The sequence below is a fragment of the Spodoptera frugiperda genome, chromosome 10 (assembly GCF_023101765.2).
Source record: "Spodoptera frugiperda isolate SF20-4 chromosome 10, AGI-APGP_CSIRO_Sfru_2.0, whole genome shotgun sequence".
Classification (NCBI taxonomy): Eukaryota; Metazoa; Arthropoda; class Insecta; order Lepidoptera; family Noctuidae; genus Spodoptera; species Spodoptera frugiperda.
This window is the reverse complement of record NC_064221.1, coordinates 444,303-462,175: the sequence shown is the minus strand read 5'-3', so window position 1 is coordinate 462,175 and position 17,873 is coordinate 444,303. Positions and strand designations below refer to the sequence as shown.

The following is a 17,873-nucleotide window of genomic DNA, read 5'->3' as shown; positions in this document are numbered from 1 at the left end:
CCATGTCATTGTTTTTACTGATAATGTATAGTTTATTAAGTGATAATTGCTGAGTGTGTTCTGACTGTAAGTAGGCTGTATAACACAGTTGTGTTGCGCTTACGTCGCTGTCAAGAACAAAAGAGTAAAACGAAACTTTTGCTCTCTGTCAAACGTCAAACAGAAGTAGAATGTGTCAAAAAAACGCGCGTACGTTGTTTGTTTGTTGTTTCATCATGTTTTTGTGATTTTGATCGAAAGTTAGCATAAAACGCCCATAAAATGACTAAATTAGTTCGCGAATTGCTCCAAAATGGGCGTTCGTATGATGAAACCGATCGGATGCCGGACAGAATAACTATAAATAACCTGGATATTTTTATGTATGTGGTGGCTATTATGGGTCATTTTGTGGACCTGGGTCTAGATATTAACATAGCTGTGAGGTATTCTATAGCTCTGAAGATGACGGAGTTCGGCTGGACGCTGGCGTTTATCCTTGTGCCTGCGTTTGTCAACACTGCTGTTTCCATAAGGATGTAAGTGGCTTTGTTTACACACATTAAAAATACCTAAAAGAAACAACTTGACTAACATAGAATAAAGCTCTAAAACTTAAATTAGAAATGGTTCAACGTATAGCAACTTCTACATTTAGAATCAAAACTGTCTCAAAAGTTTTTGGGAAATACAGAAAATGTTGGATATAGTCCAAGTAGTTGATACTGAATGTGTTTTTTATAACTTTAATGTTGTTTGTCTAGGTTTGAATCACATTTATATTTAGTATGCAAAACTATCAATTATTTATTTATGTGAATTTTCCTTATTATGCATAAAATCCATTTCTACCACTATGATAATATAAATTTAGACAAACAAACCATGTTGTTGTAATAAAATGAATTAATAGGCTGAAGAACATATTTATATTGTAAATGAGCCGGGAGACTATTGCCATTTTTCCATACACTAGGCAATGAGGCACAATTACAAACTTATTAAGAATTTTCAAAAAAGTATCATTTGAACTTGAAGCGCCATGATCACAGATGAACTGATTCATCCATAATCCGGTGCTTGCAACAGTGGCAAAATATCGGAAACTCAGTAATAGGTAACACTGAATATTTAATAAATTCATTATTTATTTAATTAATGAACATAGTAAATGTCCCATTGCAAGTTCGAATGATATTATTAAAGACCATGACTTATTAAAAACCCTCAAAAAAGTACTTATTTGTTTATTAGATGTTTAAATGAAATTGAACATTTATCATGAAATACGTACCCAAAGTGCATTAATTTATCAAAACCTTTTAATTTTCCAGGTACTGTCTGGACAAGCAACAGGACTCTCTATCGAATGAGTTCACAAAACGCAAGTGGCTCCGTATCTTCATACTAGTGTTGCAGCTGGCGCCTATACTGCGGTTTGCTGATGCTCTCATGTAAGATAATAATATGGTCAATCTTGATACTGGTATTCTGCAATAAAACTGTATTTTGTTGGGAGTCCTTAGACCTATACAGGGTATAAATGGAACTCTCTTGAAAAACACTACAAAACTTTTATGTATTTATAATTTTATTCATTTTATTTTCTTGTTATTCATGCAACATCAGCCTTAAGCATTTGATTACAACTATTATTACATAAAATAAACATTGAGTTCCTTAACCTTTTGAAAATGAAACTAGTTTTTTTGCCATCACCTGAATGAATATTTTCGAAAAATAAAAACACAGATTAGTAAATGTAGAGAGTGCTCAATATTTTTCAATTAGTATAATTTAATGCCAGTGTTGTATAAAACAGACAATGGTTACTGTATAATTTATATTATTCATATTATTTTTATATATTTTAACTACTTATTGAATATAATTTTTTAATCAATATTCTCAATTTCCATCCATAGTTATGCAATTAAGTCTCGTCGTGCGGAACGCAAACAGGACACAGCTACGCAGCGGAAGTACTACAGTCTGATGCTGAAGGAGGATTCTGATGCTGCCCTACTTCGAATCTTCGAGTGCTTCCTGGAAGCGGCGCCGCAGCAGGTCTTGCAGACCAGTTTGTTGTTGCGAGCTAACCCGGATTTCACTGGTGAGTAATAATCGATTATGTACAGAGATGTTTATAAAAATTGCCTTGTTAGTCAGGTGGTCGCAAATGCGACTATCCGGTATGAGGTCTCGGGTTCGATTCCCGGGTCGAGCAAATACTCCCGGCATATTTCGGTTTCTCAAAAATTACTCGGTGTAAACACGGAGTCTGGAATTGTGTCCAGTAAGTATTTGGCAACAGTCTCACCCCCTATTACATGGGAATTATAATGCAAATGATGAAAAGTGGGTCTACATTGTACAGTGGCGTTACGTGCCGTAATGTGCACCTGTGCCTATCCCTTCGAGGATAAACGGCGTGACGATACAACGACGACGATATTTATAAAAACATTATACCTAAAACTATTATCTAGGCTTCACTTTAATGTCAAAGATACCCTTTGATCTTTTTTAAATATATGTTTGTTAAAGTGCATTTAAAAATAGTCTGCAACACCAGAATGATATTGTGTTTACCGAAAACAAATTCAATTTTAGTTGAAATTTAAACTGCAATACCCAAATCACTATACAGCATCCGTTCTTACATCCTTACTGCCTGCATGACATCATTTCCCATTTACAGATTATTTAATACTAGCGACCCGCCCCAGCTTCGCATGGGTGCAATGGTGATATATTATACCTGTATTATACATAAAAACCTTCCTCATGAGTTACTCTATCTATTAAAAAAAACCGCATCAAAATCCGTTGCATAGTTTTAAAGATTTAAGCGTTCATAGGGACATACAACATGACAGAAAAAGCGACTTTGTTTTATACTATGTAGTGATTTTGTTTATTCTATAAATAAATACAAATCCTTTGTATTTCAGTTCACCAGGTCCTGTCAATAGCGTCGTCTATCGTGGGCATGGGCTGGTGTCTCGCAGCGTACCAACGCGCCGTGCGCTTCTACCAGCAGGACAAATACAACATGAGCTGGACCGGCACTGCGTTGCAGACTATCTGGCACTTCCTTGTTACCTGTAAGTATTTACTTTTAAAGTCCCATTTTTTGCAATAAGATCTATTGTATCTTGAGGTTTGCCTATTTGTTCTTATATGATGATCATAAAACTTGGAGCCTAACTCACAATAATTTATATTAATAATTTATATTGTGAGTTAGCCTCTGTATGCCTACAGGTGGTGGAGATTTAATCTAAAATTCGATATTTCTATTCCAGTGAGCCGAATAATCTCAATATCAGTGATCGCGTACCTGTTCCCCCATTGGACAGTCCTAGCGTGCACCATTCACATCTTCATCACAGCCACGCTCATACAACTCTTCGACCGTTCTCCGTTCTGCTCACACAACCGCCTCGCCGATGTCGCCTTCTCTTTCGCACTTGGAGCAGTATACATCTTCACATACATCCTTCCAGTAGAAGGAAAGACAAGATATAGGTATACTATCTACTATAGTATATGTTTTATACAGAATCTCGCTTGTGGAGCCATCTGGTACATGTTTGTGACCAATGAAATGAGGAACTCGATATATTTCTTCCCAGTTTTAGCATTTACTGTGGTACCCTACGTTGTAGGGCTAGTTATAATGGTAATTTACTACAGGTTCTTCCACCCTGAAATTAGTAAACGAGGATTCAGTGTGACGTTCGTTAGTGACCGAGTCATAACTAGTAGTTAGCGTTTAAAAACTGAAGTATTCATTGAGATTGTTTTGTTACTGAGTTACATATCAGTATGTAGATTAGAAAACATGTTAACTAAACTATGTGTCACAATAGTTATTATATAAATATGGGAACATGTTTTAAACGGGTTTAGGTGCTACTCACCGTAAAAGTAAAGCTCAATTTAACACTGCCTGTGGTGCTCCATTTGTTACTTCATCTGTGGTCAAAACATGATCTGAACAATTTTTTTCTTTTATATTTGTACTTGTACATTGTTCCTGTGCTTGTTCTTAGTTACCATTTGAATTGAGATATATTGTGCTGTTATTTAATTGGCGAACAATAATTGTAGTAAATAAGCATTATGATAATTATAATTTGTACCTTGATGGCTATATCATTAGGGTTAAATTTCGCTTGCAGTAGCCAAAAATAGTATTACTATTTTTTGTTGAATTATATGGTAATCTAGATCCTATTTTTGCAATAGTGCTATGGTATTGTGACCGATGCAAACTTTCAAATAAGTGCAGGGGGAGTAATTTCTTCTTTATTAAATAAATAAATACATAATATCAGTAGGCATGATAAGACTGCGTAGTCATAAGTATTGTAGGTGCATTTTATTTTTCTGTTAATATTATAAGAACCTTTTTTTACACTAGTAAATTTTGTATTACTGATATTTTTGTACTTAATATTTTCGAATCTTTTTAAAAATTATCTGTGAATCTCAAATGATACTCGCCAAATTTTTAATAAATAATTTTACATAATAATTCTTGTTTTATTTTTAGATTTTGAATTGTCTATACTAAAATATTATTTTTTTTATAAACTAGGGATGGAAGTAAAACTATAAAAGAACAATTAAATACATTTATTTATCACCAAATAAATGGCGCGCGTTCTCTAAGTATTCTTAAACCGAATCTGTTCCATTCACTCTGGTTGATCCACAACTCTATAGCGGATTCCAAACACGACATCACTGCCGCCCCCTTCCACACGGTGCTGGCTGGATCTATGTCTTTGGGAGAAGTCACTATTTCCAACTGTTCAGTCTTGTATGTGTATGGAATCTGCAAAGCTAATCTGTTCTGCAGCCACAAGTTCAAGCCGTGGACTTTAACACCACCACCAACTATCAGGATGTTGCTGTACATCTTCCGTTTTAACTCCTCATTGGGACAGCGGTCTATACTCTGCAGTATTGCAGCATCAAGCGCCAGGACCTGCCCAGGTGCTATCGAAACTGCATCGCCTGGACCCCCTTCAAGAGTGTCCACCACTATATCCTCATCTGCATTAGCTGCAGGCTGAGCTTCACTGGTAGCTTCAAACTGCTGGCTCTCATTGGCTGAAGGGTCCACAGTTTCCCTCTTCCTACCAGTTTCTCTTAAAAACTCGGCATCAAATGGATCTTCAGGGTCACTTGGCTGTCTGTTCTGTATCTTGGTGGATTTAGAGCCAGTGATCTTCAGTAAATCTGTGTAGAACATTGATAATGGGGATATTATGCACTCATCACCAACTTGCAGTGTGTATTTGTTCACTACATCACCAGGATGGTCTACTAGAAATGACTTCTCCTGAGGCCCACACACATCCAGGTTCACATGACAGAAGTTCTCATATAAATTCCTCATGAGTATCACATCCCTAGGAATGTTCTCATTCCAATTCTTGTAGGGGAATGCACTCTTGTGGAACATCCATGATAGAGCTTGGCAGACATCTCCTGCTCCATAGTCCATCCTCAATCTGGTTGTCTTATGTGAGATCCCATCCTCAACACAAGATATGGCAGTTTTCTGGTCTCCAATGTCCACTACACATGCTGAGCCTATACCAGCCCCAAATGTGGCTCCTACACTCTCTTGTACAAAGAAACAATGTCCAAAACCTAAATCCTTCAATAGCAACAACATTAAATACTTTAAATGGCTCCTGGAGTACAAATCAGGTATTAACAATACACATCTGTACTTTACTAGTTCTATTAGTGGTATGCCTAGCTTATACTCTATGATGGAACTCCATATAGTGTACAGGTCATTGAGGACTGAAGAGATAGAGCCACCCACTTCTGAATGTATGTTGAAATCACCTCTACGGTAAGGAAAATGGATGTTATATGGTAGTTCTGGGTCTATGTCGAGTACCAAGTCGCCAATCACGATGTCACACTGTACTTGCGGCCACGGATCCCCATCGTTAACGCATTCTGGCAGAGAGCGACGGTTGAAAGCTGCGATTTGTTGCGGTGGCGTCGCGTACCTTCGTGCTCCGTTCGACTGCACACAGGACTGCAACGTGTGCGAGATTTGCAGACGACATTCTTCTAGTTCCTCGATTAATTCCTTCGTTTTTGGCACACTTGGAGGGATAAATGAATCACGGTATATCTTACCCCCGGGCCGACGTTTTCTCGCTATACAATGCAGTTGTTTCACTGGTAAGAGGTCAGAGGCTCTTCCTATACGCACATATAGTGATCCAGGGTGGATAACAATTATCCTGTTTGACGGAAATTGCTGGAAATGCTCCGGACCCGGCTCAAAAGATGGCATACTCATTTGTATAGGTTTAATTACTTGTTTTATGTATTATAGTAGATATAACTTTTGCGCTCCTATAATATTTTATTTTCGGCACATACATGTGTCTTCACCATTCACTAATATTTTTTCTTGAAACCTTTCAACAAAATAACACATCTGTAAACATAACCTCTAGGCTTGGCCAAAGAAGGCTTGACAAGTTTGACAACTGCTTTGACTTTTACAAGACTCGTGAGATGCTTTTTCTGGATACCTTTTTCGGCTAATATGTATATTATGAAAATAATTTTAGAAATACTACAACCGCAGTGAAAACTGAAATAATGTTTTGTTGCCTCCAGTATATTTTTAAAAATAAATCGCTTCTAATTTATTTCAACTTTCACATTACAAAAAGTGTATCCGAACCAAAAGAACGAATGATAAACTGACCGCTGTCAAATTGTTGTCGAAAATTACTGTCAAATTGTCACAAATGTCATCCGCTGTCTATCGTCGTGTCACGATATCAGAGAAAATAAACACTTTTCCCGAATTTTTTACAGTAAAATAATAAAAATCATTCGCGAAAATGGTGTCTAGGAGTTTAACTGAAGTGTTTGTGTTGATGCGTAACAACGCTATACACAGCCGGCACATATTTGCGGACCAGGCAAGTACTGTCTTGTTATTGATTTATGTTTTGTCCATTACTTTTGAATATTATATGATGCAATTACGACCGTTTAGCAGTTAATTAAAGCGTGATAATATAGTACAGTTTTTGTGTATGGCAGTTACTTGTCAATCTACAGTAAACTACCTACAGTCCAATAAACTAAAGCGTTTATAAAACTGAGAATGTGTCGTCATTCGATCTTATAAGGCTTAAAAAAGTCTTTTTGTATAGTAAACAAATACATATCTAAGGATACAAGCTAATAAACATGTCTATCTTATGTTCTACAGCCGGTTTTGGTAGTTTAAACCTTAATTAAATTGGTGTATAACACAAAATTATTTTATCATGATAATTACACAATTTAACTTGTTTGTTGATCATGTTTTAGCGTCCAAACACGGGACAGGTATGAATGCTTGTAAATGTTGTAGTCACAATGTAGAGCCTTTAAGAAAACCACTTATTTTTATATCTGTTTAAAGAGGAATGCTGAATTTTTCTTTGCATTGTACAATCGTCATTTTTAGAGTCACTTGCATGTTATTTTAAATTTAATGTGCTTTTTAGATAGTGTCAAAATCTGTTTTTTATATATTTGATAACTTACCATAATTTAATTTATGTTACACACATTAACATACCAATTATTAATATTTGGTTGAATGCGGCATCAATTTAAATTTGCCTCATAATAATATGTTGCTGTCATCCCCTAAATAATGTTCCAGCTATTTTCTAATTATTTGTCAACAATTCATGTTCAAAGTTACACAGTAATATTCAGCATGGAGTTTGACTCTGTTATCAGTTTAATGACAAAAATGTCACCTATATCAATATTTTGTACATTAGAAGAAAAAATGCATGTTCTAATCATTTAAACCGTACTATGTATACTAACAACATACATTTGCCATCCACAGCACAATGACTCGGAGAGGGTTCGGCTCATGCGGAGTAACTCCCATGACCTGGAGTCCGGGCTGGAGATGAGGACGGACTCCCACGCACCTCCGCCTTGGACCGATGCGTTGGAGGAAGCACACTATGTTATCACTAGGTTTGTAATAATATTACTCGTTTGCATTATATAATTGAATTATCATGATTATTGTGCAAACGGAGGCTTGATTATCCTACTCCCCAATCCCTGAATTCCCAACAATCTTGTAAACAACTAAATTTCAAAAGATTGGCTGTTTGTCCTTTCTCCACATCGTAACAGAGCGAATCCATGACATGATTTTTGTGTGAAGTTAGTTGTAACAGTTAGTTGAAGGTTGAAGCTTGCATGGATCATCCCGCAATTTTCAAGATAGAAAACCTAAATATTATCTGTCTTCAACCCCTTAAAATACCGCGTAGGAAGTCGCGGGCGGAAAGCTAGTGTCTTATTAAGCAGCATTCAAGAGTTTAATATTTATTTTGTACCTTCCTTATCAGTACCTATTAATTTAGTAATATTGTTAATAGTTTAATCTCTCGTTGTGATCTGAATAGGTAAGAGTGTTAGATGTTATCTATCACCATTAGTCATCACTACAAGCATATCATGGCTATAATCTTTAACGCCACAAATCCATGAGGTGTTGTGGAGTTTTTCTTCTACATGGTAGAGACTAACTATCGAGCATTGTGTCCTTCGTCACCGATTGCCTCAAATAGACGATGTTTTAAACATGCTGCTGCTGTCCAATGTGTATTGGATTTGATTACCAAGCTAAACAAAATTTTGGCATGGTCTCAAATAGTTGTTCTGGCCTGTGGATCTTGGTGTGATATTTTTTACTGCACTTGTAAGTGTGGGAGAGCCATGCTACGGCACGAATGGGCCGGCTCGACCGGAGTGATACCACGACCGCACCGAAAACCCACATGAAACAACGCTTGCGTTGTGTGAGTAAGGTTACCGGAGGCCCAATTCCCCCTTCCCAATCTTTCCAATACTCGATTCCCCAACAACCCTTAAATTTCTAACCCCCAAAAGGCCGGCAACGCACTTGTAACGCCTCTGGTGTTTCAAGTGTCCATGGGCGGCAGAGATTGCTTACCATCAGGTGATACGCCTATATATACGCCGTTAAACGGCGCGTTCCATAAAAAAAAAACCTAATAACATTGGAGATAAATTCTATTGTGAGGCACAATATTTTGTTTATAAAAGGTCTTTGAACGTAGGAAATGCCCAGGAGAAATGTAGCCCCTAATACAATTATTATAAAGCTTTTATTGTTCTTATCCAGGTTAAGAACAAAACTATCAGAGCTGCAGTCTCGGCACGAGAAGCAGATCCGACGTCCGTCGCTGGACGACACGACGGAGCAACAGCACATACAGCGCCTCACCGCCGAGATCGGCCGACACTTCACACATGCGCACACACACCTCACCGCTATCAAGGCGCAGATACGACACGGTACGTGTATTGTTAATACAATTTTGGTAATATACAAATAATAAAAACTGGGACATAGTATTATCACGCAGTTCCTATCAATGTCTGTGTGCTTTAGGATTCAGTTGGCCATGTTCAGTTGATGACATCGACGCTTACTAAATAAAATAAAATTAAAATTTTCTACACGCCTCCATTTTTTTTATTAAGTTTTTGTTAGCTGAAGTCCTCCATGTACTAAATAAATAAATAAAATATTTCAGGTAACCCTACAGAGCAGAAGTTAGCGACGAACGTAGTGCTAGCACTGGTCACCATACTCCAGGACCTGAGCGTCACCTTCCGTACAGCGCAGTCGACGTACCTGAAATCCCTCACCTCGCGAGAAGAACGCTCCAACGCCTACTTCGAACTCCCGAACTTCGAGGAACTGAGCCTCGACGACAATGAGCTCCTCCCAGGTTTGTCCAACAACCAAACAGACTTACTATTCTCACTCCCTAGCACTTCTGGCACTCAGAAATTTGACGATAACGATGACTTCTCAAGACCAGCTCTCAACCAAAAGCAACTCTTGCTAATGCAAGAAGAAAACACAAGAGATGTGGCGGAGAGAGAAGAAGAAGTGAATAAAATAGTTCGTTCTATAGTGGACTTGAATGATATATTCAAAGACTTGGCACATATGGTCCATGAGCAAGGCACGGTGCTGGATAGGATAGACTATAATATAGAGCAGACGCAGGTCCAGGTTCATGAAGGGTACAAACAGCTGCAGAAGGCGGAGAGGTACCAGCGGTCCAATAGGAAGATGCACTGCATCCTTATACTAGGAGTCACCATCATAGTGTTAGTAATCCTCCTCATCATTGTCAAGAGTTAGTTTTGGAGGTGACAGCAGAAACTGCCTTATTTTACGTAGTCGATACGAGCCGAACGGCCGGACCGTGGATTCTTTATCGCTTTACCTTCGGAGTTAGGTCGGAGTTATTATTTATTCAGTTCAATGGTCTACAGTAACTGATGGTGGGTAATGTACAGCGAGCTAAAAGGAGATGATTGGCTAATATCGACTTTATAGTATTCTCACACATCACCTGTGGTTTGGACTGAAAAAATTACGAAGAAAATGCTCTATGGAGTCGACGTTAATTGATTATCTCTTTATTTTCAGACTCCTGTGTATTTAAAGTGTTAATACATTACCTACTAAAGAAATCTACAGCCCTTTAATGAATGATTTGCAAACATTTATTCTTAGTTAACAAATTACATGTACAACTTAAAATATTGTAGCAAAGACATCACCGGGCTTCCTCCTCTGTCATAATATTAAGATATATTATAAAAAAAAAATAGTATTTGAAAATCAATACATGACTAAAAACTCAATAGAACCATTTTGGAACTTCATCAAATACAAATAATATTAATAATGATCCCATAGTAATTATATCCCACTGTTTACCTAAAATGTTATTAAAGTGTTAAATCTCGTTAAAGTTGTTGAATGAAGGAATCCGATTGTTATCTAAATTATTTTAGTAAATTATTGTCTGTATATAAACGAGCGACCATATTGTGTAAGGAATTATGGAACAAGATACTTAGATTGAGCATTCTTTTGGGGCCTAATTAATAGGTAGATGACGCTAAAGTTATTTGCCAAGTCATCTTAAAAGGTACCTGGTTATTGAATAATTTTAAAATTGGTTTTAACATTCCATTAGGTTTATACGCAATAAATTGTACAACCAATAAAAAAGATCAAAATAGAAAAATATTTTTCAAAATAAAGTTAGTAGTAATGTTGCAGGTTTTCGGTAAAATTCGACCATATTACTATTACTTATATAAACCACAATAACACAATCCCATGTGGGTAGGCAGACATATACAGGAATTTTGCTATTGCAAGTATTATACATCCCCCTATAACATGGGACTCATAACATAACTGGTAAAAACCAACTGTTAAAAAATGTTAAAGCCAAGGATACACTAGAGGACAATGAATGTCCCACGGTGGGACATTAATCCCACGACATGTCATGATTTTGCCTGACATAATATTTGGCTACATAGCGCGACATAATAATTATCTGGCTACACTGGTCATAGGATAGCCGAGCGATGTCTCGCGATATTGCCAGACATGTGTAGCGAAGTCCGGCAACATCCCGCTACTTCACCCGACTTCACTGTCGACACTTATCGCAGGACAGATTTTAGACGTCTAGTGTATCCTTGGCTTAAATTGGATTAAAAAATAATATATGTATATTCACTTGTTCAGCCAAAATGAGGTCTAATGCTAATACCATATTTGGTCGTTTACCCACACACAACTTTACTATATTATATTTTACTTAAATAAATAACTTTGTAATTTTGGTCCCAAAGAGTGTCTCGATCAAACGATAAGTTGTGTAAACGATGCACACGTTCTAGTCTTTAGGTATGTACATTGTAAGATATGTAAGTATTAGTTAAGGAGTATTTATTTCAACTAAACTATGTATGAGTGTTACTTTGTACCTGAGCAGGAAATGAAATTATGGGACAATTTTGTAGTAAACTTAATATGTAGTATAAAATATTGTTTCCTAGATATTGCTTTCAATATGTAGAAGGCTAACAGACCATAGTTCCCTTAGTACGAGTTTGCTTTAAGTTTAAAGTAATTGAAACGAGAACGCGTTCGGCGCTTTGTTTGGTTGGTTCATTCGAGCCGGTAAAGCAAACTTATACTAAAGGTACAGACTGATCAAAAGGTTGGTAATAAACGTTTGAATGATATTTTGTATGATTGCGAAGGGGTGTTACCTACCGTGCTTTGTATCCAAATTATATAAAGCTGTTTGCGTATGTATGAAAACGACTGATTGCAAAAAAATATACCTACAGTATGTAATTGAAGCCTTTTCAAAAATGCTGACGCTTGCACATCTACCTGCCCATATGTCAATAGATTTTCAACTTTATTACAAATTTATGAAGTTGCAAAATGTATTACAGCATTATAACAGTTTGGTATAGCTTTATGTGCAGGCTTTGTACTTTAAATCACTTATTTTTACATTATTCTGCTCAGGCAACATTGTCGTTGTTGTTACTGTGTGATAGTGAGTGTGTGCCAATGTTCGAGTAAAGGAATGTCAAAAGTGTAATTTATTTGTTGATACTAAACAATTTGTCACCAAAACTATTAAATTATTTGCAAAATATTACATTACCTAATACTAAGTTGTTTTTTGTTTCATTTACGCATTGAGTAATGGAAATAATTGTTCGAATTCTTGTAACTTTTATATAATTTGCTTTATTGTCACAGCTTCAGAATTTTTCGAATCAAAATTGTAAATTTTATCAAAATTAAGATGAAGATCTTATACATATTTAACTTAAATTAATCAACTGTTATATACACTTGTATATGTATAATAAATAACTATAGTAGTAATAAATGAAGTGTAAAATAAATGCAATAAAATAAAGAAGGCCGCCGCAATGGCGCCAATGTTGTTAAAGAACATTCTAGATGGTTCCCTAATGATAACTTTTGTATTGTACCTAATGTATTTATTTACAAAGTTGTGTAAATATTGTTTACTTACCTATAAATGACATCAAAGTGATAATATATTACAGAATATTCCAACTATGTTTTGTTTTATCATTGTATTATTCGAAAGACTGCTCTATCTAGGGTCTTTGTAGGTATCCAGTATCTATAGTGCATTGTTCATAATAATATTATAGTTACCTATATTATTGTGTTAAATAAAATACTAACCGTTACTGGATGCATGTATGGCGTATTGGTTTGTGTTGCAACGTAGCGCTGGTTCGAATCCCGCACTAATAATCCAATATAACTGACTTGGCAGTCGTGCTTACGATCATTTAACTAGCGAGACCGCCATTGATTTTCTCTTTATTTCTATTTTACTCTAGTATGGGTAGTTATTACCTATAGTTTACATGACGGGTATCACGTAGTCAAGTTGGGGGGACAATGGACTTAATTCCAGACCTTATCCTTATCTGAAGTGCGTCTTGTCTTCTGAATGACCAGTGCACCTGATCACGTAGGTAAGGTGGTGAGCGTGGGAACCTGCCTATTATTATTATTACCAATAATTCCAGACAATGAATAAATCCAGCCTTTGCCTCTTATCTTATCAGTAAGTATGTAGGTTGGTATGTGTCTATTGTTTACCCAATGACCAAATACGGCGAACCGGAAAAATACCGTTACCTATTTACTTTTCACACAAAAATATGCGTGTTATACCTATATTTATAAATAGGTCTTAATACTTTAATGTTTGCTAACATACTTGAACGCAATATAGTTTATTATACGCCCTTAAAATAAGTGTATAGCAAATAGCACTTCGACGACTTCCCGTGATACCAACTTCAACAACACTAATTCAAAGTTAACAATGGAGCATTCAACTGTACGAGTGCTGAACCATTCTGCTTACCACATTTCAGTTTAAAAGATAGTACTGATGTCACTAGGTACATACTTCGTTTTCAGAGCCGCTCCCGCTGCTCGGCTCCTATTGATAGTAGCTTGATGTTTTATAGCCTTCCTCAATAAATGGCCTGTGTAACACAAAAAGCATTATTCAATTTCAACCAGTAGGTACGTAGTTCTTTTTTATGGAATAGGTGTCAAACGAGTCACCTGATGAGTTCCGGAGTTCAAATGTTTATCTTTGCTTTATACTTATTAGTTCAGCAAGATCTGAAATCACATAAACAACCCTTACCTACCTACCAGGGCACCGCGCAATCTATCATAGATTCACAGTGAAGAGGACTCGCAATGCATTCGATTCGATCGACCCACGCGATGCTTTTATTAGATCCGAGGTCGTAGGACAATAATTAGAGATACTGCAAGCATGCGCGTTACATGTGGACTCCCACACTCCGTGCTGCCCCATATTCTAAGTGACCTAGTTCGACGTCCGTTAGTATTTGTCTTTCAATTACTTCAGACTATGGACGACGGTATCAGTATTGTAACTGGCTAATGTTGTTCGGCTGGCTAAGGTTGTGACTATGTTTGAAAAGGTAATTTTGACCAAGCAACATTAAACGAATAAAATGGTTTTCTTTGCTAAAGGTGTAGGCAAAGATACACTAAATGTAACCGTCCGTCTTATTAGTATAAGTTTTAAATTCAAATCTATAACGTTCACACTTGCTTGTCCTAAAACATTTCGTCAGTCCCATGAATTCGCGCGTAAAACAAACTTTCAATGATTTTTTTTACAAAATAAAGGCTTTATAAAAACTCGCCCGACTAGTTCGCGAGGTCATTATAACGCGTCCTTCGTCTGACCCTGGGTATAGTACAAGGCGGCTTGTTACAACGTTCTAGATATACGTTTATTATAGAACTTCTCAATTGTCTAGAGGTCATATGAGACCCTAGGTTTGCTGAGGTCATTCTTGTATAATTGGCTATAGTTGCACTAGCCAGCACCATTTTCAAAGGCATTACTTATAATTGTTTATAGAGATCTCTAATAATTATTTGGTGCATATGGCAAAACTTCGCAAGTACGAACAAAATAAATTCGTTACGAGGAGAAGGAAAGCAAACAAGTCGTCAATTGCACTAAAGAATTATAATTGTCAGTGATCTCATTTTACAGACACAACTCCATCAGCTGAGCTATTGAGCTGACGAGTTCTACCAACTGGGAACATTAACTGGCTAACACAATAACTTGTACACATTCAGAGTCTGATTCAGTGGAAATTAACAGCAAGTTCTTGGTGAAACATTAAATCCATACATTAGATATTGTACCTTAACAACTAGTATATAGGTTTTACAATATAATTTTGATATTATGCATTCAGGTAATACTATCACAGTCATTAACACCTATAATTTACTATCTACACATAGCCAAGTTTAGTCAAAATGTGAAATTATAACAAGCCATAAGAAAATAGAATCCACATAAGAAGATGAATGGTAAAAGAACTCGTCAGCACAATCTCTTTACAATCATGCAAACATTCAACTCACAACACAAAATACAACGCAAAATCAAAAATATGTATTTCTTTAATGATGACAAACAGAACACAAGTCCACTATGAGTCTCTGTGCTTATTGTAAAATTCATCTACATATTTCTTATACGCTGGTTGGTTTGGCCACAGGTATGATGCTTGTTGGTTTAGCGGACTGTGCGTGTTTGGCTCGGCTAGGAGACTCTGGATGGACAGCAGCACGGTGCGGACATCATACAATGCCGTCCACTTGTCCTTCAAGATATCTAAACATATTAAACCGCAGGTATCTACATTGGGGTGAAAGCAGGGAGTGATGAACTTCACCATGGGTGGGGCGTACGGGTACGAGTTTGGGAACTCTAATGATAGTTTGTACTTGTGGCCCGCATACACTGTATCCTGAGGCCCATTTATTGTGCCGATCCATTTGAACAGGTTCTCACTCTCTGGGAACGCAGATATACCTTTGTCAGCGCAGCGCATCAACTCCATTAATTCCTTTTGCAGTCTGCCAACAAAGAGAAACAATCATTAGTTTAGTATAGGGACAATGGACAACTCTGAAGCCTACACTGAACGATAACAACACCACTGTTATGAATGAATTAGCGTGATTTCAACAGTTCAACGCATTTTAATTGTGGATATGGCAAAACTCGAGTTCTGCCAGGTTGTGCATGATGTGTATCGAGGTCAAAACACGGTCAGAAGGTTCTTTTTTGTGAAGATACACGTCACTGACCACAGCAGACAATTTTATTAAGCCAACGTCAACTTAGTACCTAAAGTGAAATCGTTAGGTCTCCAACGGCTTGTAACGTTCACAGCTTCATTTTTGAAATTGTAACGTAGTATTCAAATAATCTGCACCTACTATGTGTGCATCGTAACAATACAAGAAATTAGATTTACACGAGTAACAAAGCAATTTCAATGTCGTGTTACTTACCGTTTGCTCACAGCATGATTATCTTTTAGTTTTATCGTATCTTCATTTTGTTTCGCTGGATTTGACGATGATGCGTAGTGTGGGTTAATATTTTGAGCCATAGTATGTGGAGCAAACAAAATCAGATGCCTCCAATTCCACCGAATTTCTGTTAGACGAAGACAACTTCCTGTTTAATTTTAAAAAGCTCAATTTTTATTGGATACTTCACACACATTTGACAGCGATACGTAATGGCGGCAATCTACGTAGAAATCAGCGCCATCTAGACCAATAAAATCATTATTGAATAGCACAGATTCACAATAGCAGTTTACACAGTTCATTCAAAACTTGTAGTCTTTAGTCTATGAGTCTATGATTGTATGAATTGATTTGTTTTTATTTTTATTCCAGTCTTCATTTCATTTTTTATTCAACAAAAAATGAAATTGATTTGAACTTTTTAGTTGTTTTTCCATACGAGTCAAAGCTGTTTTATTATTCATAGCAATACTCACATAATAAGCAGCATATTCAATGATATAATTAATTATTATCCTACCCTACGATTTAACGGCCATGTAGTATTTTTACCGACTTTAAAAACGAAGGAGGATCTCATTTCAATGGATTTAAGGTGTAGGGAGGTGTCAATAAAATATAGAAGTTGCAGCGAGTTTTCTGTTCATGTTCATGAAGTAAATCTTTGAATCATGTACCTAATAGAAATGATGAAATTAATTAAATGGATTGATTTTCAATACCACTTAACTTGTTTAAGGCTTTTAGCTAAATTACAAGCGTGGTTTGAAAATCATAACCAAATAAAATAAAATAAAAACTTATTTAATAACTTTTCTTTGTTAGGAAGATTTTTGTTTTGCTATCTAACCATCTTCAACGCTGTAAAATAACTCGTACAGAAAAGTTTGATTAAATATGATCGCCGTAAATAAACTTATATAGGTATCTAAGAGTAGTGCTGTATATACTTATTAATAATTATGTTTTCACTTACAATTAGTTTGGATAAGAAATAAAAAAACGTAGATCAATAATTATGTATTAATTATCTAATTCGAATACCTACTTCTGAGTGTAAATAGTGCGTTCCAAAGTTCCAAATAATGAAGTAGTCGCTTTGTCAGATTTACTTTCACTTTCTTAAATCATTTGAGCGTGAAATTAAAAATCAGTGACGGGATTATTTAACAGAAAAGGAAAAGTGGAGCTTACCAAGAAATCTATTTAAGATGCTGATACCGGTAATTATGCTTAGTTTAACTTAACGTTTTGTTACTTATCAGTGTGACTTGAGAAAGCTTTGTTTTTATCTGAATAAAAAATGGCGTTTAAAGTAAGTACTAATATAATATATCCTTACTGTTTGTTTTCGTATTTTATACAATATTTTCTTAACGGGTATTAAAAACATTATTAAAATCTAAAATCACACTTTTTTTTTTAAATTTAAAATTAACCATAGTGTTCATTGATGTAAGTATATAGTAGTATAGTTCATCAATAC

The 17,873-nt window shown here is 36.1% G+C and overlaps 4 protein-coding genes across 5 annotated transcripts; 2 read left to right on the top strand and 2 right to left on the bottom strand.

The window, feature by feature from the left end:
* Positions 1-142: 142 nt before the first annotated feature.
* On the top strand, positions 143-3,858 carry LOC118277588 (XK-related protein 6). The gene is made up of 5 exons (XM_035596460.2): positions 143-518; positions 1,314-1,433; positions 1,905-2,092; positions 2,934-3,086; positions 3,288-3,858. The coding sequence occupies exons 1-5, from the start codon at positions 262-264 to the stop codon at positions 3,752-3,754; spliced, it is 1,185 nt and encodes a 394-aa protein (XP_035452353.2). The 5' UTR covers positions 143-261; the 3' UTR covers positions 3,755-3,858.
* A 750-nt stretch (positions 3,859-4,608) lies between these two features.
* On the bottom strand, positions 4,609-6,516 carry LOC118277372 (actin-related protein 8). The gene has a single exon (XM_035596136.2). The coding sequence runs from the start codon at positions 6,320-6,322 to the stop codon at positions 4,631-4,633; it is 1,692 nt and encodes a 563-aa protein (XP_035452029.1). The 5' UTR covers positions 6,323-6,516; the 3' UTR covers positions 4,609-4,630.
* A 264-nt stretch (positions 6,517-6,780) lies between these two features.
* Positions 6,781-13,027, top strand: LOC118277374 (syntaxin-16). Of its 2 annotated transcripts, XM_035596137.2 has the most exons (5): positions 6,781-6,959; positions 7,357-7,374; positions 7,892-8,028; positions 9,212-9,384; positions 9,627-13,027. In XM_035596137.2, exons 1-5 carry the CDS (start codon positions 6,879-6,881, stop codon positions 10,244-10,246), a joined length of 1,029 nt encoding a protein of 342 aa, XP_035452030.1. In that variant the 5' UTR covers positions 6,781-6,878; the 3' UTR covers positions 10,247-13,027. The 2 variants fall into 2 exon arrangements, with proteins under 2 accessions (XP_035452030.1, XP_035452031.1); XM_035596138.2 differs by lacking the exon at positions 7,357-7,374.
* Positions 13,028-14,995: 1,968 nt separating this feature from the next.
* Positions 14,996-16,623, bottom strand: LOC118277370 (ubiquitin-conjugating enzyme E2 C). Its single transcript, XM_035596134.2, has 2 exons — positions 16,364-16,623; positions 14,996-15,922 (listed from the first exon to the last, which is right to left on the bottom strand). Exons 1-2 carry the CDS (start codon positions 16,462-16,464, stop codon positions 15,493-15,495), a joined length of 531 nt encoding a protein of 176 aa, XP_035452027.1. The 5' UTR covers positions 16,465-16,623; the 3' UTR covers positions 14,996-15,492.
* Positions 16,624-17,873: the final 1,250 nt, after the last annotated feature.

Excerpts from the sequence above, each read along its gene's own strand:
- LOC118277374 (XM_035596137.2), top strand. The coding sequence starts at position 6,879 with ATGGTGTCTAGGAGTTTAACTGAAGTGTTTGTGTTGATGCGTAACAAC. Across the intron at positions 8,029-9,211 it reads GCACACTATGTTATCACTAG|GTTAAGAACAAAACTATCAG; the intron begins GTTTGTAATAAT and ends GTTCTTATCCAG. Across the intron at positions 9,385-9,626 it reads CAAGGCGCAGATACGACACG|GTAACCCTACAGAGCAGAAG; the intron begins GTACGTGTATTG and ends AAAATATTTCAG.
- LOC118277588 (XM_035596460.2), top strand. The coding sequence starts at position 262 with ATGACTAAATTAGTTCGCGAATTGCTCCAAAATGGGCGTTCGTATGAT. Across the intron at positions 519-1,313 it reads ACTGCTGTTTCCATAAGGAT|GTACTGTCTGGACAAGCAAC; the intron begins GTAAGTGGCTTT and ends TTAATTTTCCAG. Across the intron at positions 2,093-2,933 it reads AGCTAACCCGGATTTCACTG|TTCACCAGGTCCTGTCAATA; the intron begins GTGAGTAATAAT and ends TTTGTATTTCAG.
- LOC118277372 (XM_035596136.2), bottom strand. The coding sequence starts at position 6,322 with ATGAGTATGCCATCTTTTGAGCCGGGTCCGGAGCATTTCCAGCAATTT.
- LOC118277370 (XM_035596134.2), bottom strand. The coding sequence starts at position 16,464 with ATGGCTCAAAATATTAACCCACACTACGCATCATCGTCAAATCCAGCG. Across the intron at positions 15,923-16,363 it reads AATCATGCTGTGAGCAAACG|ACTGCAAAAGGAATTAATGG; the intron begins GTAAGTAACACG and ends CTTTGTTGGCAG.